The 23,850-nt window shown below is 41.1% G+C and overlaps 1 protein-coding gene across 1 annotated transcript in view; it reads right to left on the bottom strand.

Annotated features, from left to right (window-relative positions):
* MEI4 (meiotic double-stranded break formation protein 4) overlaps nucleotides 1–23,573 on the bottom strand; it is a 127,672-nt gene extending 104,099 nt beyond the window's left edge. The window contains exons 1-2 of the mRNA XM_043542551.1: nucleotides 23,211–23,573; nucleotides 1,243–1,491 (exon numbers count right to left, since the gene is read on the bottom strand). Of these exons, the coding sequence (XP_043398486.1) occupies nucleotides 1,243–1,491; nucleotides 23,211–23,253 (292 nt within the window). The 5' untranslated portion in view covers nucleotides 23,254–23,573. The remainder of the gene's footprint in view (nucleotides 1–1,242; nucleotides 1,492–23,210) is intronic.
* Between the last annotated feature and the right edge of the window lie 277 nt (nucleotides 23,574–23,850).

The raw sequence follows: 23,850 nt of genomic DNA, 5'->3' as shown, positions 1-23,850 counted from the left end.
TTTGTAGCCAATACAGAGGAGCAGTCTACCCTGATAATGAGCCTCCCACATTCATATCTTTCAGCTCTTCAGAATACTAAGTCAATCACTGGCAATCTGTGACAAGAAGAGCTTGAGAGTTCCTCTTCTTGAAATACTGCTTAAAGTAGAGTAGTGTGTATGGAATGGGGTACGGAGAAAGGAGTCTGGGAATATAACAGGAAGGAAAGCAGAGATATACCAAAAAAGGGACAAAAGTCCAGAAACTGCCATAATGGAGACCCCAAAATAACACTGAATGCAGATGAGAGATGAACAGTATAAAATTGCATATTTTTATGGTGGAGGCTATATCTGTACATCAATCCATCCAAATAACTATTCACCATTAAGGCTGGTAGCTGAAAAATCAAATTCATCCCCTCCTCCTCATTTCAAAAATTAGGGGAAGGAAACTCCTCCCGTAGACGAAAGTTAAACAAAAACACTGGTATGAAAAAAATAATGCCACTAAATAAAACTTGACCACATTTTGTTTTTAAAACAGACTGTCCTGTAAGCCAAATCACAGACAGGTGCACAGAAATCTACCAGCATATTTCACTAAAGACTGCAGCATCTTGCAACTCAGACTTCCTCCACACCAACCAGTCACAATTTCTGGTCTCAGAACTTCTTAGACTTAGATACACATTAGAAAATTAGGATACTATCCTCTACAATTTTTTTCATATAGATCAATATATCACATATTAGGCCCAAATTCTGATTTTTAAGCCTGTTTAATGTGTTTAGAGATAGAAAACTAAGTTCATAAGATAGAGTTCCATATTTAAATATGCTACATTAATGTTCCCATTAAATTAAAACTAGTAGGCTATGGCGTGAAAATTTTAAAAGTCTTGTCATGATACCTTCTGAAATTATCCAATGTGCAGTAGACCGCAAACACAGACTCCGAAGATTGACAGCCAAATCCTATGATATTTTATTTTCTACTGTGAATAAAGTTTTATTTTTTTTATTAACACTAAGTAAATCTCAAAATTTTTACATTAATTCCTGTTATAACTAAAACTAGTGTCTCACCACTCTACACTTTTTGGAAAAAAACAAAAATAAAGATTCCTGCATTTAAGACACCTTTACCCATGCATTAAAAAAAAACAAACTATTGTTAAGCAAAAACATTCTGATATTTTGTCTTTCAAATGTTAATGCAGTGCATATAGATGTTATTCAAAAACAACTTCAGAGACTTACTATTTTCCAAGCAGAATCTTGGACAGATCTTGTTCAAAAGAAGCTCCTGACGTAATCTAAGGACTTCAGCTTCTAATGCTTCAACTTTTGATCTCCATTTAAAATCCTGTCCAGATATAATTTTAGCAAGATGCTCTGTGTATTCTTTGCTGCTTTTTTCTGGAGGCTTTGAGTGGATAATTGCCAAAGCCAGTGCCAGTTTTGATATTTTCAAGTACCATGCTTGGTGTTCTTTTCTGTCTTTTATTCCTATCGTATAATGAAAAAGTCACAGTAAGTTTTTTTTTGTTTAGTGAATTATGTTATGTATCTGTTTTACAGATGGGCTATATTGCACAGTCAGGCTAATTATCTTTTTCTCGTGTGGCCTTAGATCAATCAACAGAAACACAAATCTAAACAATCACATACAGCATGAACATGAAACATGCGAAAGTAGCATGCAGGCAATGTCAGTAATCAAATTCAGTTTGGTAGTTTGAAAGTAATAGTGTGAATAGTATGCATCTCAAACTGGCTTACCTTAGGAGGAAAAATATTCTAGCAAATATTTTAATGCACATTTTATCCCAACACTAAGTTCTAAACTCATGGTTGCAGAATGTGTATTGGATTGTACATACTTTAAACAGCACATATTTTGTAAAGTGCTAAAAATAAAGGAATATTTTATAAAGATCTTTATAAAATGCCCTTGGCTTGTCTTTTTGTACACTTGATATGTTTGGATCCAATGACAGTGACTCCATAATTTAGGCCCAGATACTGCAAGAGGATCCATGCACAGAGGTCCTCTTGCAGGATCTGTGTTTTAAATTGAACCCAAAAAGTTAGTTACAACCTAATTTTTTACATCCCTGCTTTCAGCATCCTCAAAACACATCCTCTGAATCTGACGTGTCTCAAGTTGTTCTAATTACTTATTGCAGCCCCATAGTGCATGTTGCTCTTTATGAACATCAAATAAGCCCCTACTACTAAGGGGCTTACAGTAATGATGCCAACTGGTGAAAAAGCTTTCACCAAAAGCTTTTCTTCCTTGGCAAACTATGAGAGCAGAGATACTGTCGAAGACACTGGACAAAGAATAGAGATGCGATACAAGAGGAGACAAAGAGCCAAAGAAGAATTTCAAGGTGAGGAACCTGGTCTTTGTGGAAAGAGATTTTGGCAGCAGTACTTTCAGTAGGCAGAAGGGAGGCAGAGCGTCAGAGAAAGAAGAAGGTTGCTTTAGTGAGGAGCCAAAATGATAAGGCATGGACAAAGCTTTTGGTGGGTGAACAGAGAGTTAAGGAAGAAGGTTGGGAAAAAATTAACAGAAAGGACAGACAGATGTGTTCCAATAAGTTAAATTAGAAATTCTTAAAAAACTGGTTTTCATTCTGTAGCTTCACTGTAGCTTTTATTTTATTTATTACTGCCAGAATATTGAACAAGTGCTCTCTAAGATTTGACACTAGTCTCAGCAAAACTGATTCCAAAAACAGCAATGCAGGTAACTAATTTCCCCCCTCCTTCCCCCCTCCCGGTTAATTGAGAAAACTGCAAATTGGGGGTATTGTCACAATTAATTATTATTAAAGTTCTCTGAAAATAAAAAAAATAAAAAACCCACCAATTTACTTACTGTTTCCTTTCTGAGCAATAACATTGCTTCAGAAGACTCAAACACTTGACAAGATGGTAATATTGCAGCCTTCCATGCAGACAATTTTGAGTTGCACTAACCTCCCACACACAACACAAGTCATGCTAGCTCAACTTTTCTTATTTTTAGGGCATTCCAAATTAGGACTATCAGAGGATTAAAAAATGTGATTAATTGCAGTTTGAATTGCACTGTTAATAACAGAATATCATTTATTTAAATAATTGTCTACATTTTCAAATACATGGATTTCAATTACAACACAGAATACAAAGTGTACAGTGCTCACTTTATATCATTGTTTTTATTACAAATATTTGCACTGTGAAAAAGAAACAAAATAGTATTTTTCAGTTCACATCATACAAACACCGTGGTGCAATCTCTTTATTATGAAAATGCAATTTACAAAAGTAGAATCTTATGTAACTGCACTCAAAAATAAAACAAAGTGCACTCAGTCCTACTTCTTGTTCAGCCAATTGCTAAAAACAAACAAGTCTGTTTACTTTTATGGGAGAAAATACTACCCACTTCTCATTTAGTGTCATCTGAAAGTGAGAACAGGCATTCACATGGCACTTTTGTAGCTGGCATTGCAAAGGTATTTACATGCCAGATATGCTAAACATTCATATGCCCCTTCATTCTTCAGTCACCATTCCAAAGGACATGCTTCCACGCCAACGATGGGTTCTGCTCAATAATGATCCAAAGCAGTGCGGACTGCTGCACATTCATTTTCATCATCGGAGTCAGGTGCCACCAACAGAAGGTTGATTTTCTTTTTTGGTTGTTCAGGTTCTGTAGTTTCTGCATTGGAGTGTTGCTCTTTTAAGACTTCTGAAAGCATGCTCCAAATCCCATCCCTCTCAGATTTTGGAAGGCACTTCGGATTCTTAAATCTTAGGTCGAGTGCTGTAGCTATTTTTAGAAATCTCACAGTACCGTCTTTACATTTTGTGAAATCTGCAGTGAAAGTGTTCTTGGATCATCATCCAAGACTGCTGTAATACGAAATATATGGCAGAGCGGGACACATACAATTCTCCCAAGAAGTTCAGTCACAAATTTAATTAACACTATTTTTTAAAATGAGCATCATCAGCATGGAAGCTTCTACACCAGAGGTCCCCAAACATGAAGGTCATGCCCCCCTTTACCCCTGTCCGCACTCCCCCTTCTCCCCCAGGGCCGGGAGCAGGGACGCAGACAGGGGTAAGGGGGCAGAAGCTAGGGTCTCAGCCGGAGGTATGTCTGGGGCTGGGAGTGGGGCCGCAGCCGGTGCTGCCCCTAGCGAGGAGCAGAGCCACGCCAAGACTGGGGACAGGGCCAGGAGCTGGGAATGCAGCTGGGGGTGGGAGGCATGGAGGAGCTGGAAGGTGCTCTCTCCCCACTTCGGTTAGGGATGGCCCCTCCGTGCCCCCCAGATGTTCCTCCACATCCCCCTGGGGTAGGGGGCGCACCCCACATATTGGGGATCTTTGTTCTACACAGATATAACTGGGAACTCAACAGCCTTTGCAGCCACAGGTCCCTAAATGAGTGCCCTCAACTGTTCTGGATTAATCAGCTGCCAAAGAAGTTTGAGGTCAGGTGTTAGGGAAGCAGTCTTTAATCTCTTCATAACGATGGTCTGAATGGAATACTATTAGCAAGCCCGCACCACATCAACTGGATTTTTTTTTCAGGGAACTTCCACATTAGATCATGGCAGGAATTTCTTTTTTTATTTATTAGAAATAAACATGACCTTTCCAAGGTCAACCAAATCTAAACTTTGTAGTGGATAAAAATAGATTTTTCCTCTTTTTTAAAAATGATTTTTTTAACTTTTTTAAAATTTGAATTAAAATACAAGGTTTTTTTTAAAATATACCTATTTAAAATTCATTTTTAAGTTGAAAATCTATGTTAAGGCCTAAACTTATTACAGTCTGTTAAAATCATTTAAATTAAATACAAAAAATAATATTAAGCAGTACACATGTGCTACCAAGTTTAAAAAGTCAAACCCCTCAATAGTGGAAGTCACTGGCTAAACACTTGGAACCAGAGTCTGTTGAAGTGCTAAACCAGCTTTTGATAGCAGCAGCCTCTTCTGCAGGTGCAGAGAGAATAGTTTCTTCATTTTAGTTTATTCTGGGACTTGTTCATTCATAGTTAAGAAACCATTTGGGAGTTGAAAAAGCAGAGAAGCTTGTTTCCTCTTCCAGTCTATGAATAAAAATGAGGTGTGAGGATGAGATCTGCTATTTCTAAAAACTTGAAAGACAGTGACCAGAAACAATCAGTTCAATTCACTAACTACAGACACTTCCTTTGTTTAATAAATGTTAGTTTCAAATGCAAAAGATGTTTGGATAAACATTTTTATATATCCAGCATATTTAACATAAGGTAGTTTTATTTAATTTTTAAAAAGTTGGTTTTGTATATTAATTAAATTTGAATTTTCATCCAAATAAAACTTGACATAAATCAGAAGTAAAAAAATCATCACGTAAAATGAGAAATTCATAATTCGCCCTTTCTAACATAACACAAATGTAAAAAGACTGAATTAATGTAAGTTAAGCTATATTTATTTATTTAAATAAATGTATATAGATAATAGTGTATCACCCTGGTTAGCAAAAGAAGCTTCAAATTTAGTATAATAAACTATATTTAGTTGCAAATCAACATATTTTAATGACAGGTTTCAGAGTAACAGCCATGTTAGTCTGTATTCGTAAAAAGAAAAGGAGTACTTGTGGCACCTTAGAGACTAACCAGTTTATTTGAGCATGAGCTTTCGTGAGCTACAGCTCACTTCATCGGATGCATAGCATATCGTGGAAACTGCAGAAGACATTATATACACACAGAGACCATGAAACAAAACTTCCTCCCACCTCACTCCCCCGCTGGCAACAGCTTATCTAAAGTGATCCTCAAGTAGAGCCATTTCCAGCACAAATCCAGGTTTTCTCACCCTTCCCCCCCCCCCCCCCACACACACATACAAATTCACTCTCCTGCTGGCCTGTTGTAGATCCTTAATAATGCGTTGGAGGGGTTTTAGTTGGGGGCTGAAGGTGACGGCTAGTGGCGTTCTGTTATTTTCTTTGTTAGGCCTGTCCTGTAGTAGGTGACTTCTGGGAACTCTTCTGACTCTATCAATCTGTTTCTTCACTTCCGCAGGTGGGTATTGTAGTTGTAAGAATGCTTGATAGAGATCTTGTAGGTGTTTGTCTCTGTCTGAGGGGTTGGAGCAAATGCGGTTATTAAGGATCTACAACCTATCCTGAAGGATGACCCAACACTCTCACAAATCTTGGGAGAAAGGCCAGTCCTTGCCTACAGACAGCCCCCCAACCTGAAGCGAATACTCACCAACAACCACATACCACACAACAGAACCACTAGCCCAGGAACCTATCCTTGCAACAAAGCCCGTTGCCAACTGTGCCCACATATCTATTCAGGGGACACCATCACAGGGCCTAACAACATCAGCCACACTATCAGAGGCTCGTTCACCTGCACATCCACCAATGTGATATATGCCATCATGTGCCAGCAATGCCCCTCTGCCATGTACATTGGTCAAACTGGACAGTCTCTACGTAAAAGAATAAATGGACACAAATCAGATGTCAAGAATTATAACATTCATAAACCAGTCGGAGAACACTTCAATCTCTCTGGTCACGCAATCACAGACATGAGGGTCGCTATCTTAAAGCAAAAAAACTTCAAATCCAGAGTCCAGCGAGAAACTGCTGAATTGGAATTCATTTGCAAATTGGATACTATTAATTTGGGCTTGAATAGAGACTGGGAGTGGCTAAGTCATTATGCAAGGTAGCCTGTCTCCCCTTGTTTTTTTTCCTGCAAAACCCCCCCCAAGACGTTCTGGTTAAACTTGGATTATTGCTGTGCACATTGTAAGATGAGCTGTTGCCAGCAGGAGAATGAGTTTGTGTGTGTGGTTTTTGGAAAAGGGGTGTGTGTGGGGGGGGGGGGGTGAGAAAACCTGGATTAGTGCTGGAGGTGACCCACCTTGATTATCATGCGCATTATAAAGAGGGGTTTCAAAGGGGGATGGGCTGTTGCCAGCAGGAGAGTGAATTTGTATGTGTGGGGGGGGGGGGAAGGGTGAGAAAACCTGGATTTGTGCTGGAAATGGCTCTACTTGAGGATCACTTTAGATAAGCTGTTGCCAGCGGGGGAGTGAGGTGGGAGGAAGTTTTGTTTCATGGTCTCTGTGTGTATATAATATCTTCTGCAGTTTCCACGATATGCTATGCATCCGATGAAGTGAGCTGTAGCTCACAAAAGCTCATGCTCAAATAAACTGGTTAGTCTCTAAGGTGCCACAAGTACTCCTTTTCTTTTTACATATTTTAATGGTTAACAACCAATGAGAATCAACCACTCTATAGGAAAGTAACTAAAATGTACAAATGCAAAATATGATTAATATTGATGATTTAAATCAAGGTTTCTTGCTTGCTGATTTAAATCATGATTAAAATCTAGGACTTAAATAATTAAGCGCTACCAATTGGCAATAGCACCCATAATGTACTTTGGGTAACAATACATACTTCACCAAGTGGGGATCCTGAAAAGGAATTCAGAAAAAGCAAGGGATTAGACAGGCAGTTCCTTCATTTACAACCTCAGTTCAGATATTCCAGTCAATTTTAACACCAAGCAAGGATATAAAAAAGCTTGATCCTGAGAGGTATCGAGTACTCAGGCCTCCATATAGCAAAAGCACTTGAGCACATGCTTATCTTTAAACACCTGAGTAGTCTTGCTGAAGTTGGTGTAATTTATGTATATTCTTAAAATCCTTTACTGGATTGGGGTCAATGTTCAGCACTTCACGGGATTGAGCAATGAACCAGTAAGGTGCAACAGGCAAGGGACTTGCATAAAATGCATTCTGCCCTAGCAATCCAACAAAAGATTAGCTTACCCAATACTGAGAAAATAAACCTCTAGACCAGTGGTTCTCAACTCGCAGCCCAAAGGCCATCTGTGGCCCAAATAGCACACAGCTGCGATCCATGTGACATCCTCAGTGCCATACATGTAGCATATAGATGTGTGGATGCTGCCCACCTAACACAGAGAACTGCATATGTGGCCCACAATGGTAAATAGGTTGAGATCCACGACTCTAGATCTACCCATAGGAAAACAGCAGCCTGGCAGCAGCAAACTGCAGATACTGACCCAGAGTTATCTGTTTCCTTGCAAATCGCCAAATACATAGCATACAAGAGACTGCTACATAATCAAAGCCAAAACAACTTTAGGAGCCAATAATCCAAACAGAGGTAAAAACTGAAGATGAAAACGAGCAGGCACTAATAAATACTTAGTTTTACTTTCAAAATACTGAAACATTTTAGCTACACAGCTTCCTTTTAACATTAATGCGAGTTATGCAGCTAAAACATTGCATGCTGAAGCTAAAATTTGCCCAACAACCATCCTTCATGTCAATATTAGCAAAGCAGGTTGAAGGAAGTCAGAAAGTTGTGTCACTCTGCTGTACTCTCACTCCCCAAGAAGTGTGGATTATTTTGTAGACCTATGGTAAAAGAAACCACTGATGGTCGGATACAAATTGAAAATGTGCACATAGAAAGGTATGCATATTTACTGACATTCCTTTCTTGAGAAAATCCCTTCTTTTTGATAGCTATGTTTGTCATAATTGGGTAATTCAAAGCCAAGATCATGTACAGGTCCCAAAAAAGTACATATATATTTTGCAAGTTGCATTGGAGAGCCCTAATTTTGCCATACATTTTAGATAACAACATTGTAAATTAACAATGTAAAAACAAACAAATGCACACTGAATTAATTTAAATGGGTTAATTTAATCATTGTGGGAAATGGATGATGTTATCTAATTTATCATCTACTTATTTAGGGCAATTTTACTGCATATTAAGGATTCAAATAAATATGTTTATCAATCATTTCTGGAAAACTTGACAGTTCTGTCAAAATGAAAACCAACTTTGTACAGCCATTATATGCTGGAATTATATTTTCCAAACGATAATGAATTTGCTTGTTTTAACTCCAAATGGTTAAAGACAGGGAAAAGACTACAGTACGTTTGAGAAGAATTCTGTAAAAGTTATTTTTTTCATTTTGTTCTAACACTTTTTGTTTTTGTACTGGAATTTAACTGTCATTTACAGTGAAACCTCTCTTCCATGGCTAAAGAGACCGGTAAAATAACTGGTTTTTAGGAGTGGAATACTTCACTGAAAAATGCATGGTATACTTAGAATTATTTTAGTAAAACATGGTTCCACTTTGAGGTGTCATTTTTGTATAACTTATTTACCAATCTGCTCCCTGAAAGTTTTCGGTTATATCTGACAACTTCGGTGGAAAAAAAATAAAGTTTAATAAGTTTTACTATTGTCAGTTCTACAAAATTAAACACAGTTCTGGGATAACAAACTGAATTCCTTCCCGATTCATTCATCAACAGAAGTTTTCTTTTTCCAATTGCAGGGCCGTGTGTGCAACTCCACTGCTTTCAAAATTATGACCTAATTTATATCTGTGTGACTGCACTGAAACAATAGAGCTGCACAAGTGTATCAGATGGCAAGAATTACTATTGCAAAATCTTCTACGGTGATACAGAAAACTGTTCTGCCTGGATCTCCACAGGACTCTAGAAGTCAATGGGGACCACATAGGGGTCTGTCTGTGCAGAGCACCTTGCAGGGTAAGGATCTTTATGACTAGGGTGACGTAAAGAAAGAGCAACTCTTGGTCTTCCGATCCAAAGCTGAATTTGCAAGGCTGGCAGATAGGAAAAAAACAAACAAAACGTCTTGTCTTCTAAATTGAATACATTTCATATGGAAATTACTGAGACAATAAGCATGGATTCCCACAAAATCTATTTTTACAAAGTTACTTTGCAGAGCAGAACCATATTTGAAGGCAGAAATTTGCCTGATGGAGGAGGCTATTAGAGCATTTTGCTTCCTGAACTGAACTTGGAATACATTTACTTCTGATGCATCTTGAGTCCCTTGTTTTCGTTCTAATTAAAGTTTCAAGTACAGATTGCTCACTCCTTTGTCTGCTATGTGTCCTGTTCTCATATTAACAAGCCCTTTAGTTCCAAATTTGCAGAGATAAAAGTAGGTTTGCCTTGGTGTCTCTAGTTTCTCTTTTTTCAGCTAGTAATAATGGGTATATCTGTTCATTAACGTGATGATCTCAAAGTATACTTTGGTGATGTTTAGATATGGATATGATAAAAAGAAAATGTGCAAATCTTTATAGATGATCTCATCTTTATTGTTTGTGTAAAATGCATGAATGTTAAACTGAGGAAACCAGTTTAGGAAATTAGAGAGTTTTATACCTTGTTGATGGATTTTGCTTTAGCCCTAGGTGCCAGCAACTACAACCACACTGAGTGGATTAGGGGCCTTGTTTCTCCACACCATTCTACCACCAGCTCCAGCGGCACCATTGCTGTGAAGAGGCCAGTAGCACATGGCTCCAGTGATCTCAAGCCATCTCAGGGACCTACCTTCTCTGGGCCTTTGGCACCCTCATAAGCAATATACCCACCAGGATCATCACTGCCTGTAATAAGCTTAGTAGTGTTTACTGAACTATTTATACATTTACCTGGGACACCCTACATCCAGCCTCCTACCTCTCCTGGCTAGAGTGTTGAAAAGTAACCCCATATATCTACCATGTTGTATGTTTCTGAACATCCCTGAAAGCAAGCAGTAGTGAATGTGACCCTGTTCATACATGGGGAAAAGCGTAGGTAGTTGTGACACTCATTTGAGGTCTGCTAGTCCCTTAAATCTAATAAGGGCTCTCTGACTGATTAGTGGCCTCAGCTGAGGCATCTTTGAGAGGTACTCTCACCCCACCAGCTGAAAGACTGACCTTGATAAGGAGGAAAAGAAATGGCTAAGGGAGGGCATGTTCTGAGCCCGGCTCAAGAGTTCTGAGCCCACAAGGCCAGGGAATAGAGGGCGCACATGCTGAAGGAAAGGCAGAAGGACCAAGGTGTGTATCAGGAAATGCACAAAGACATCATCCTCAGACAGCAAACTCAGACGCTCTGAAGTATTATTGAGAAAAGCCTCTGAAGGTCAACACCACAGCAGCCATTACATTGCCTGGAGAATTTCCCCTTCATGAGGCCTGAGCCATCCATCTCTCCACTCAAGGCACGAGCATTCCCTGCAACAGTATCTCCTCCACTCAACCCCAGTAGGGGGAAAAAAGGAGAACTGCTATGACTTGCACCTACAGTGAACTGAGATACATCTCAAAGCAAAATGCACCTTGCATTTTGTTTTTTAATCTTTAATAGTCTGCCAGAGGGCTGAGCCATATGAACCCTGAGACTGAAAAGCCTGTTGAAGGGAAATTGAGGCAGGGAGCACCTCCAAAACCACACTCTGCTAAGATGGGGTGCTATGGGGCAGCTACACGCCTCACAATAGAGATGCAACCTTCCAAATCAATAGTTCCTCATCAGATTCATAAATGTTTATAATCATTCATAATCTGGACATGTACTGTTTATTCACAAAGTAATACAAAACACAAAAAACAGCACACTGGCTGGCTATGACACACTTTCTAAGTGAAAAGAAAAGGAGGACTTGTGGCACCTTAGAGACTAACAAATTTATTTAAGCATAAGCTTTGGTGAGCTACAGCTCACTTCATTGGATGCATTCAGTGGAAAATACAGTGGGGAGATTTATACACACAGAGAACATGAAACAATGGGTGTCACCATATAGACTGTAACAAGAGTAATCAGGTAAGGTGAGTTATTACCAGCAGGAGAGCGGGGGGGTGGGGGTGGCGAACCTTTTGTAGTGATAATCAAGGTGGGCTATTTCCAGCCGTTGACAAGAACGTCTGAGGAACAGCCAGGGGGGTGGAGGGTGGGAAATAAACATGGGGGGATAGGTTTACTTTGTGTAATGACCCATCCACTCCCAGTCTTTATTCAAGCCTAAGTTAATTGTATCCAGTTTGCAAATAATTCCAATTCAGCAGTCTCTCATTGGAGTCTGTTTTTGAAGTTTTTTTGTTGAAGAATTGCCACTTTTAGGTCTGTAATCAAGTGACCAGGGAGACTGAAGTGTTCTCCGACTAGTTTTTGAATGTTATAATTCTTGATGTCTGACTTGTGTCCATTTATTCTTTTACATAGAGACTGTCCAGTTTTGGCCAATGTACATGGCAGAGGGGCATTGCTGGCACATATCACATTGGTAGATGTGCAGGTGAACGAGCCTCTGATAGTGTGGCTGATGTGATTAGGCCCTATGATGGCGTCCCCTGAATAGATATGCGGACACAGTTGGCAACAGGCTTTGTTGCAAGGATAGGTTCCTGGGTTAGTGGTTCTGTTGTGTGGTGTGTGGTTGCTGGTGAGTATTTGCTTCAGGTTGGTGGGCGGTCTGTAAGCAAGGACTGGCCTGTCTCCGAAGATCTGTGAGAGTGATGGGTCGTCCTTCAGGATAGGTTGTAGATCCTTGATGATGCGTTGGAGAGGTTTTAGTTGGGGGCTGAAGGTGACGGCTAGTGGTATTCTGTTATTTTCTTTGTTGGGCCTGTCCTGTAGTACGTAACTTCTGGGTACTCTTCTGGTTCTGACCATCTGTTTCTTCATTCAGCAGGTGAGTATTGTAGTTGTAAGAATGCTTGATAGAGATCTTGTAGGTGTTTGTCATTGTCTGAGGGGTTGGAGCAAATGCGGTTGTATCGTAGAGCTTGGCTGTAGACAATGGATCGTGTGGTGTGGTCTGGATGAAAGCTGGAGGCATGTAGGTAGGCATAGCAGTCAGTAGGTTTCCGATATAGGGTGGTTTTTATATGACCGTCGCTTATTAGCACCGTAATGTGCTTCAAGAGGCTTTGATAACTGCCCTTGTGCCAGACTTCTCAAAATCATCAGTCTTTCCAATTCCTCCCTCTAACCTTCTGGTAACATTTCATTCTTGGCCTCGCAAATATTATATAAAATACAACATGCATCAAGAACAACAGGAACATTTGGCTCACGGAGATCCAGCCTAGTGCAAAACCATATCCAGTGCCAAACATATACTCCATGGTCATACTGCACCTGCTCAGGTTAAATCTTTCCTTGATCCTGTCCCCATGTATGGCTTTATGATGCAAAGAAAAAGGGTAGGCTGGGTCCCCACGTTGAAGGGGTTGCAGTGCCAATGTCCCTGCTATCAGCTTTTTGAAAAGTCCTGTACTCCAAAAGATTCATGCATCTCCCCTGGCTACCCAATGTTAATGTCAGTGAGATATCCTCAGTGATGCACCAAAGCTCACATCACTGTGGAAAAGCACCCCTTTTCTGTTTATGTACTCAGAAGCAATGCCACCACCAATACGGTTAGAGAAGCCCATTGCATCATATCCATCTCGTATTTCCTGCACATTGCCCAACGTCATAATCCTGTGCACCATGACAGTTTTAATGGCCTTGCATATCTAGACAACTGCTCTGACTACAGACTTTCCAACATGGAATGGGTTGCCTACCACCAACAGCAATCTGGAGTTGTAATCTTCCATTGCATGATCGCCACCCACTTCTCCACTGTCAAAGCAGTTCCCATTTTGGTATCTCTATACCGATGTCCTGGGGCAAGCTCATTACACAACTCCAAGATTGTGGCCTTCTGCATCCAAAAGTACTGGACGACCAGCCACTGCTGGTCGTCACAGATTTTCAGTGTGATCTGATCTCACCACTTGAAACTTGTTTCACGGGACCAGAAGCACAGCTCCACTGTGTGCAGCTGCACCTAGTCACTTTCACTCACTGTCTTCATCATCCATTCTTCCTCAGTTTTCTCATATTCATTGCTGTATGACCAGCTGCTGTGCTGGTAGCTCGAGTTCCACAAAGAAGAAGAATCAGGCACTGTGTCTCTAAAATGGACAGAACTCCACTGACGGGTTCAGCATCCGTGCTTTTGACAGTGAGATGGCAGACAGACTGAAAACTAGTATGAGGAAGATCATATTATGGAAATTTTCTTTTTCAGCATGAGAAAAAGACTGTCAGATGGGACAAAGGGAACTGCAGGAACTTGACTCCAAATTCCCATGATTCCCTGAGAGAACTGATACACTGCAAAAAATTCCCTGAAATTAGCAAAACCAGATAGTGGTGCAGTGTACTGGGATGCTTACCCACAGTGCCACCCATCTTTTGCTGATACAACCTGTCACTCGGAGGATGCAATGCACCAGTAAAGTTGAAATGAACTCTAGAAAAATAGCTATGTCAACCACTGTTTGTAAGCACAAATGCTACGGATACAACTTTCTAGTACAGAAGTGGCCGCAGTCATTAGGGCAAACAGAAATTTAGGGCAGATCAGGGACCTTTCTGAAATGCAGCAGCAGAGGATAAGATGGGGAACCATCAAGCCTCCACAGGTTGACAAGGCCAGATGTTATATGAACAGGGAGGATGGGTAATTACTCACCAAAAATATATTTGATACATGTGTTATTCAGGAAATATGGGTACACCTTTCCAACCAAGTGGATATATTTTTGTTAACTATTTTGGAATTCCTCTGGGGAAGGAAAAAGAAAAGGAGGACTTGTGGCACCTTAGAGACTAACCAATTTATTTGAGCATGAGCTTTCGTGAGCTACAGCTCACTTCATCGGATGCATACTGTGGAAATTGCAGAAGACATTATATACACAGACACCATGAAACAATACCTCCTCCCACCCCACTCTCCTGCTGGTAATAGCTTATCTAAAGTGATCATCAAGTTGGGCCATTTCCAGCACAAATCCAGGTTTTCTCACCCTCCGCCCCCCCACAGACAAGCTCACTCTCTTGCTGGTAATAGCCCATCCAAAGTGACCACTGTCTTCACAATGTGTATGATAATCAAGGTGGGCCATTTCCTGCAGAAATCCAGGTTCTCTCACCCCCTCACCCCCCTCCAAAAACCACACACACAAACTCACTCTCCTGCTGGTAATAGCTCATCCGAAGTGACCACTCTCCCTACAATGTGCATGATAATCAAGGTGGGCCATTTCCAGCACAAATCCAGGTTTTCTCACCCCCCCCCCCCCACCACACACACACAAACTCAGTTTGTGTGTGTGTGGTGGGGGGGGGGTGAGAAAACCTGGATTTGTGCTGGAAATGGCCCAACTTGATGATCACTTTAGATAAGCTATTACCAGCAGGAGAGTGGGGTGGGAGGAGGTATTGTTTCATGGTGTCTGTGTATATAATGTCTTCTGCAATTTCCACAGTATGCATCCGATGAAGTGAGCTGTAGCTCACGAAAACTCATGCTCAAATAAATTGGTTAGTCTCTAAGGTGCCACAAGTCCTCCTTTTCTTTTTGCGAATACAGACTAACACGGCTGTTACTCTGAAATCTGGGGAAGGAGGCAGCCCAGCTACTCTGATTGGTGGCATCTCTAGCACAGGTATTCATTCTACAGAGGGTCCAACTCCCTGATAAACTGGACTTGAGAGCGGACTTAGGGGAAGGCATCTCCTGAAGAAGCTGGGAAATGGAGTGGGAGCTCCTTATGTCTGGTACAGCAAAGAGACAACCCCCTTTTTCCAGCCCCATAACCCTCATTCAAAGCATGGGCAGAGGAGTCACCGCAGCAGGCTATGAACCAGCTGCAGAGAAGTAAGAGACTAGTGGCAGCCTTCCACTATTAAGGAAGGAATCATGACCTGCATTGTATGAGTTACTGTGGGCTAGTTCCCAGGGAGTTCAGTTAATAAAGTTGTGGCCTAATTAAACCACATTCCTTGTTTTTCTTCCCACATGTCAGGGACATATTATAAGGATGGCATGCTTAATATTTTCTGAAATCTCTGAACCATAAATATTGCCCTAGTCCACTAAATTAGGGACAGTCACAAGTCAACGAGGCTGAGAGAGTAAGCTCACATCTGTGTCAGGCTCAAGGAAGTGTAAGTTTTCCAATAATTAGCTCTAGAGAACATCAGCCTCTTTATGCAGTATAACATAAAAAAATTGGTCAGACTTTCTCTGCTCATAAATAAAGCAGTTTCATTTTAAAATCACCAAACTTGGCAAAATATGAAGTCCTTAATATAAAATACATGCTTTGGTAAGGTTGGGAAATATTTGGTAAGCATGGGAATTTGGGAAAATACCTCCAGGTTCCCTGACAGAGTCCAGTGTCCCTACCCCTATCACCCAGGGCTCAGTAGACAGGCACTAAGTACCTGGAATAATGCAAACAAAGGACTGTCCCTGGACCTTGCTAATAGCCCCCAGGTTTCATACTGGCCTTGAGTGATAGGAGCCTGAAAACTGGGAAAGATTCCTCCACACCCAAAACCAGCCCCTGCCTGCAAGGAATGAGAAGGAATTGGTAAGAAAGAGGAAAGCCTCTAGCCATGTCCTCTCCTGCACCTTTGGCCTACCCTAACTCTCCTTTAACTGCTACAAAACAGGGGGAAAACTTTCCACATGTGGTTAGAACATAATAACGGCCACACTGGGTCAGACAAATGGCCCATCTAGCAAAGTATCCTGTCTTCTGACAGTGGCCAGTGCCAGATGCTTCAGCGGGAATGATCAAACAGGGCAATTATTGAGTGCTCCATCCATTATTTTTTTTTGGTTGCCACCCCACACTGAACAGATGTTTTCAGAGAATTATCCATGATACCATGAAAGAAAGATCTTGGAGTTAAAAGGTAAGTTAGACCCCATCATTTTGTATATACAGTTGGGATTATTCTTCCAATGTGCATTACTTCACATTTGTCAAATTTCATCTGCCATTTTGTTGCCCAATCACACAGTTTAGTGAGATCCCTTTGTAACACTTGGCAGTCAGCTTTGCACTTAACTATCTTGAGTAATTTTGTATCAGCTGCAAGCTTTGCCACCCCACTGTTTACACCCTTTTCCAGATCATTTATGAATATGTTGAACAGCACTGGTCCCAGTACTGACCATTTATTCCTACTCTTTGTTTCCTATCTTTTAACAATTTACTGCTCCACAAGAGCATCTTTCCTCTTATACCAAGACTGTTTAGCTTGCTTAAGAGCCATTAGTAAAGAACCTTGTCAAAGGGTTTGAGAGGTCAAGTACATTATAGCCACTGAATCGCCCTTGTCAACACACTTGTTGATACCCTCAAAGAAGTCTAACAGATTGATGAAGGATGATTTCCTTTTACAAAAGCCATGCTGACTCTACCCCAACATATCATGTTCATCTATGTGTCTGATAATCCTGTTCTGTAGTATAGTTTCAACCAATTTTCCTGGTATTGACGTTAGGCTTACTATCCCGTAAGTGCCAAAGTTGTCTCTATAGCCTTTGTAATACCAATTTTTTTAAGTTAGCTGCCCTCCAAGTCATGTGTTACAGAGGCTGATCTAAGTGATAGGTTACATACCAGTTTGTAGAATTGCCTCTCCTCTTATGGGTTCAAAGACTAGCTGCTCCAAGCAGTCACTAATTGTATCTACAAATTTTATCTCTGCATCCAATCCTGAGGTGACACGTACCCAGTCAATATGGGGATAGCTGAAATCCCCCATTATTATTGGGTTCTCTGTTTTTGTGGCTGTCTGTTATATGACATTAAGTAACATTTAAATAAAGTTGGTTTAATTGGTGTACCTAGCATGATGCTAGTGTTTTATTTATGTAAAATAAATAAATAATAATAAGGGGACAGCTGCATAATCAGGATGGACTCAAATCCACCTTATGTTCCAATTAAGCAGCTTCTAGTGTATAAAAGTGTATTTATACTTCACTATATCCTTTTTAAATAACACTTACAGATATACATTGTGGATATATTTGCTAAGTTTTACTAACTTGAGCCCAAAATGAAAGCTCCAACATACTCATCTTTTTATATAGTGAGCGTGTCCAGTTATTTTGCAAACTATAAAGATTAAAATATTAGGTCAAATCTTGATCAAAAGGTGAGCTGGATTGATACTGTCAAACACTTCAACTCTAAAGTTATTTCAGGTTTTAAAAATAAGCCATTTAAGTTACCCAAGAACAACAACAGTTTTTCTACTTTCACCAAAGCTACAATTTTCAAAAGTGCCTGAGAGCCTCCCTCCCCACCAGATCTCAGAGCCCAGGCTCCAGCCTGAACCAAAACATCCACACAGCTATTTTTAGCCACACAGTGTGCGTGCGACTCAGGCCTGGTCTACACTAGAACTTTACTTTGATATAGCTACATCTCTCAGGGGGTGTGAAAAATCGACACCCAAGAGACACAGCTATACCAGCCTAATCTACTGGTGTAGACCAGCGCTAGGTTGATGGAAGAATGCTTCCATCAACTTAGCTACCACCTCTAAAGGAGATGGATTACCTATGCTGAGGGGAGAAGCCATCCGGTTGGTGTAGGTAGAGTTTACACTGAAGCGCTGCAACTTCGCCACTGCGGTGTTTTACGAGTAGACAAGCCCCCAGTTGACCTGGGCTTTGAGATTCACTGCCATGGGGTTTTTCTTGCTGTGTAGACATACCTTACGTAACATAAGAACCCACATTCTACATTCAAAAGTGATTAAGGCCACTGACTTTCAATAAGACTTAGGTGGCAATGTGGCTACTCCTTTAGCAAATGAGACTTGAGCTCCAAAAATCACACCCTTTTGAACATTTTAACCTACACCTTGAATAACTAAAAATACAAATCCATAAATGAATCATTATACACACACACATACACACACACAAAAACCCTCTCAAAAAGAAAAAGAAAGTTAAGGTTATAAAATCAAGCATTTAAAAGTTACCAAAAAAACAGAATTAAAAGTGCATGGGTCACCTTAGTTTGCCCCACTTGCACAAGGTACATGCATTTGGACTGAAAGGTTATATGAGAAAATTTTAGTTCAAGGTGATTTTTTCCCTCCTCAGAAAGTTTATAAACCCCTATTTTAAGATCCATAAAAATAATGTTGCTACTACAATTCTATGATACATCTTGAATTAACTCCAGAAGTTTGGACAGGTTTGGCCCAGTGCTTTTTGATCAGATTCAGCTGACAGGTTTCCTAGCTATCATATCTCTAGTGGGCATGTCACTAAACACAGTACGCCAGAGAAACATCATACCAAATTTTACATATAAGAATATGTAGTCACTCGAGTTCAAGTCCCTCAGTAATCGAAAAGACTTTTAAAAGTGTTGAGGCAAGGGAGACTGTGTGCACTACTGGAGCCTTACAGAGATAAAAGGATTTTTTTTTTCAGTTTGATTCCCATTAGAATAGACCAAATATCAAAATCCTAGTGTAAGCTGGAGATTTCTGATCAATTTAAAATTATGTATATATTCTCCATACAAACTGTTCTTCCTTTTATCTTCCATGACAAGCTCTCTTTGCTGTGTCATTTAGAATGATATCTACTGAATCTGGCATGCACCATTACCACAGATTTCCCCTGCCCCACCTGTACACACACAGTGGATGGGTCACTACAAAAACTAATTTCCCCATACTAATTTCCCACTACTGTTACTCATACCTTCTTGTCAACTGTTTGAAATGGGCCACCCTGATTACACTGGCCTCATTACCACTACAAAAGTGATTGGTATTCTACTGTTGAGAATAGCCCACTTTCACTTTATTTGAATTGTCTCGTTAGTACTGACTCCCCCCCCCCACCCCACTTGGTAAGGCAACTCCCATCTTTTCATGTACTGTGTATATATACCTGCCTACTGTATTTTCCACTCCATGTATCTGATTAAGTAGATTTTAGCCCACGAAAGCTTATGCCCAAATGAATTTGTTAGTCTCTAAGGTGCCACAAGTACTCCTAGTTGTTTTTACACACACATACAGTTACACAGGGACTTTGTCCCAAAAGTTCACTATTCAGAAACTAAAGAATGACTTAGTGATGCAGGTTTCTAATCTAACCCTTTAGAATTTCTCTCTAAAGGCATAACATTTTTTTTTAAACTGAAATGGCCTAAAACCGGTTCTGTTTGGAGACATGAAAATACATTTCTTATAACTTTGTAAGACAGTTCATATAACACAGGCCCTATGTCATGTGGCTAGTTTCATGCCTGCTGCTAATATTCCTTTGGATAAACTATAACTCCACCATAATAAAATATAAGACTGTAACAGACATTATTGATCCTAAGATTAACTTCACACATGCTTTTTTAGTTCATTTTACAATTAACTTTGCAAATGTATCTGGACTGACAAAAATTAAAAGTCAAAGAAGGTTTCTGTTGATAGATAAATAAGAAGTGAGCAGAGGTCACTATGACTAAAAGTCAAGATCTAGGGAAAGGAGGAAAACACAATAACATGGAGAAAGTCAATACTGGAGAAGGTAAAACAGAGAAGAGAATAAAATATGAACAGAAAGTGCCACTGTGGAATTTGAAAGAAGAAAAAAGAAAGACTAAGTTTACAAAAGCCACTTGGGACTGTGGGAAATAATATCCCCTATTTCTGTTTGAATAGTGCCATATTAGAAGGAGAATGTTGTGGTACATACCAAGCTCCACATGCTTAAGAAACTACTCCACTTACAGCAGATCTTTACGATTCTTCCTTAACCTCTTTCTGTGCTTTGATCAGCCTTCAGGATTATTCACATAAGGATGCAGACCTGCAACTGATAGTCACTGCATTTCTCCTTCTCCAATACCAAATCAATACACTGACCAAAACCCCATTAACCTCTTCCTTACCTATCATTTTCACTATGTCACCTCCCTATTTGAATCTCTCCATTGATTCCCCATCTTCCAACAAATCATGTTAAAGGTTTGAAGGTGAAGATGAGAAACTTGGACAATCTGTGTTTCCTTTCTTACCTGATTTTGTGTCTTTTCTCATTGTCCCCACCCTTCTGCCCCATCAATTATGCCAGTCTTGGTCCTTCAGCCTCTTTTTCTAAGCCACAGTTCCACACTGAATGCTCTTCCTGAGCTGGTCTGCAAGACAGGCCCCTAACCTCTTCTCCTTCAACCCCTCCCTACTACGATCACTTCCTCCATAACACCTACAAGAAATCAGCTGGAGCAGCAATTGGGGATAACTGTCTCTTCCTTTTTTATACTAAAAGGATTGATAGTATGTTGTCTCTTCTCTTCCCCATCCACCCCTTCACTTGTTTTCTTCAGTTGTGAGCTCTTTGGGGAGTGATGTGCCTCACTATATCTCTGGAGAGGCCTAGCATATTGTGGACACAACAGTAATAGAAATAAATAAAAACAGTAAATATGCCAAATATTAGTTTGTCCTTCTGTCTTACCAGCAAATGTGTCAAACTGTTGCCCAGATTTATTTCCCGAAATACAAGCAATGCCTGTTTGAATATTTTAAAAAGTGTCTCTTCACTTTCCATTCTCCCTCCCACGATATAATTTTCCATGTGCCTTGATCTTCACCTTAATCTTAAGAAACAATTAGTTTCTTGCCAGACCTGCCTATAATAAATAGCGAAAGAGTCAAACCCACTCAGTGTCAATATACTGACTTATCTTTAACATAAATGTTACCGGATTTGTGATGTGTGACAGATTGTTTGACTATATTAAAATAGAATTTTTTATTTAGTGCATTTAGTCTCTGTTACTCCTATTACTTTCAAAGACTGCCTCATTTCTAGAAAAACTGCTCCAGTTTAAGACTAAAAATTCCACCCCAGGTGTTTTTTGTACTTATCTAATTTATGACAAAGTTGTTGGCTTACATTTTTACACAGGAGAATGAAGATATTAACTCCTATGTGTAGAACACACATGCCAATTTTCAGTTCAGAAACTTTTTTGTTTTAATGAAGTTACAAGGAACAGAACTTTGCCGGATTAATTCCCATTTTAAATTTTAAATAAGCTGGTGGACATTGCCATTATTCATGCATTATTAGATTAACAGCTGTAAAGATAATTATGCAAGTGAACACTGACAAGTGTTATATAATTGTATAATTAATTTATAAAAGTTTAAATTTTAACAAGAATCTTATGTCGCACCAATTACAAATCTACCAGATTAATATCTGTTAATGAGTCTCCTCTTACTAGAAACAGTTTGTCAGAATTTAAGGCCATAATTCTCTACTCTGTTACACTCATTTTATATATCAGTGTAACTCTACAGAACTGTAAAACAGAAAGGCTTGGAGATGAGGGAGTATCTGTAGAAGAGAGAGAAAAAGGGTGCTGGGAATCTGTTACAGTGACTAATGTACAGTGGCTAGAATCAGCCCTGAAAATGTCATGTGGCAATGGCAAAACAGGGATAACTGAAGTGTGCGCTGGAGATATTTTTGGAAATGTGTATGTTGTGGCAGATAGAATAGTGATGTCTTGAGATCAGATGCAAATTGCTCAGGTTTAACACTGGTGCAACGGGATGGAGAATGAGACCTTGACTGCAGATTTACCTACAGTATGCAAATAAGCCAAGAATACACGGAACTCAAATGTCTGAATCTCTACTATCTACAATGCTTTGCACTGCCATAAGATCTTTCATTCAAGAATATCATTTACAGAGATTAATTAGCCCTCTGAACATCCTTGTGTGGTATTTAAGGAACTTCTTCACCTAGACCCTAAATAGAGCAATTACTGGGATCAAAAGAGGCAGTTAACAGCAGCCCATAGCAAGAGATCAGTACACATGGCGATGCATGCTGTACCCAATTGATAGAGCCCTGTGTGGATAGAAAATTTGTACCTGTACCCGACCACCAAAAATGGTCCCTGGATAAAAAGCAGCTATCTGCAGATTTGCAGGGCTCTATCAACTGAAAGGGCACGGAGAATTTCTACAAGCAGAAGGCCTGGGATTTACACACAGGATACAGACCCTAATCTTATGAAAATATGTCATGGGTTCTTCACGGATACTGACCACAGCTGAGAACTCTGTTGTATCCCCTCTGAAAAGGGGCAGCCCCCATGAGTCCAGGACTGCCAGCTCCACAGGGGCGGACCCACCCCGGCCATGCGCGCAGCTCGCCGACCCTGACAGAGCCGGCGGCAGCCCGCACTGGGCAGCGCTCGGGCTCCCCCGCGGCCAGCCAGCCCAGAAGCGGTAGGCCAGGCGGCTGGTCTGCAAGGCCTAAGCGGCGCCCGCGGCCCTGCCGGCATCAGCCCCGGCTCCTCTCGGGGCCCGGCTGCCGGGGCTGCGCCCCTCAGGGCGGCAATCGGGTACCGCCCGCCGGCCCCTCCGGCAGACACCCACCTGCAGAGGAGCCCGGGACGCCCGCGCTGCCGGCCGGCTCCATCGAAGGCCTCGAGGCGAGGAGCCGCCGCCGCCGCCGCCCTCACGCTCCCCCGCCTTGCTCGGGCACGCGGCCCCCTGCAGGGCACCGCCGGCCGGCACCCGGGAGCAGCCCTCGCGCGGGAAGCGGACAGGCGGCGAGGTGGCTCCCGGGGCTGCCCGCGGTGTCGGGTCCCTGCGCGGGACACTACTGGAGGCTTATTGTCCGTGCAAACCCGCTGTTACCCCGCTGAATAGGTGGCCACCCTGCAGATCTGCTGACGGTGCTCTGCCTTTAACCGGTGAAGCCTCCCGAGGGACTTGGCAAGGCCGCTCCGGATATGATTGTCTGTCTCCCCCCTACAAACCGCATCCAACAAACCTGCAGCACCCTCCCACCCGCACCTGCTCTGTACTCCTCTGGCCAGGAGTCAGCTCTGGTAGGGACCCGGCTGCCACACCATTCACTATACCAGATGGCCAGTGCCTGGGTCTGCTCTTTTCCAGACCCTCCCTTACCTCCCACCAACCCCTCTTCCATTTTCATAGAGGCTAACTCAACCTCTTTCGGTGGGCCAGACCTGTTTCTGAAGGGGAACAGTTACCAGATTTCCACTCATCT

This window comes from Chelonia mydas, chromosome 3, assembly GCF_015237465.2.
Source record: "Chelonia mydas isolate rCheMyd1 chromosome 3, rCheMyd1.pri.v2, whole genome shotgun sequence".
In the NCBI taxonomy this organism is placed as follows: Eukaryota; Metazoa; Chordata; order Testudines; family Cheloniidae; genus Chelonia; species Chelonia mydas.
Note: the sequence above shows the minus strand (reverse complement) of the source record. Positions and strands in the feature narration are given on the sequence as shown.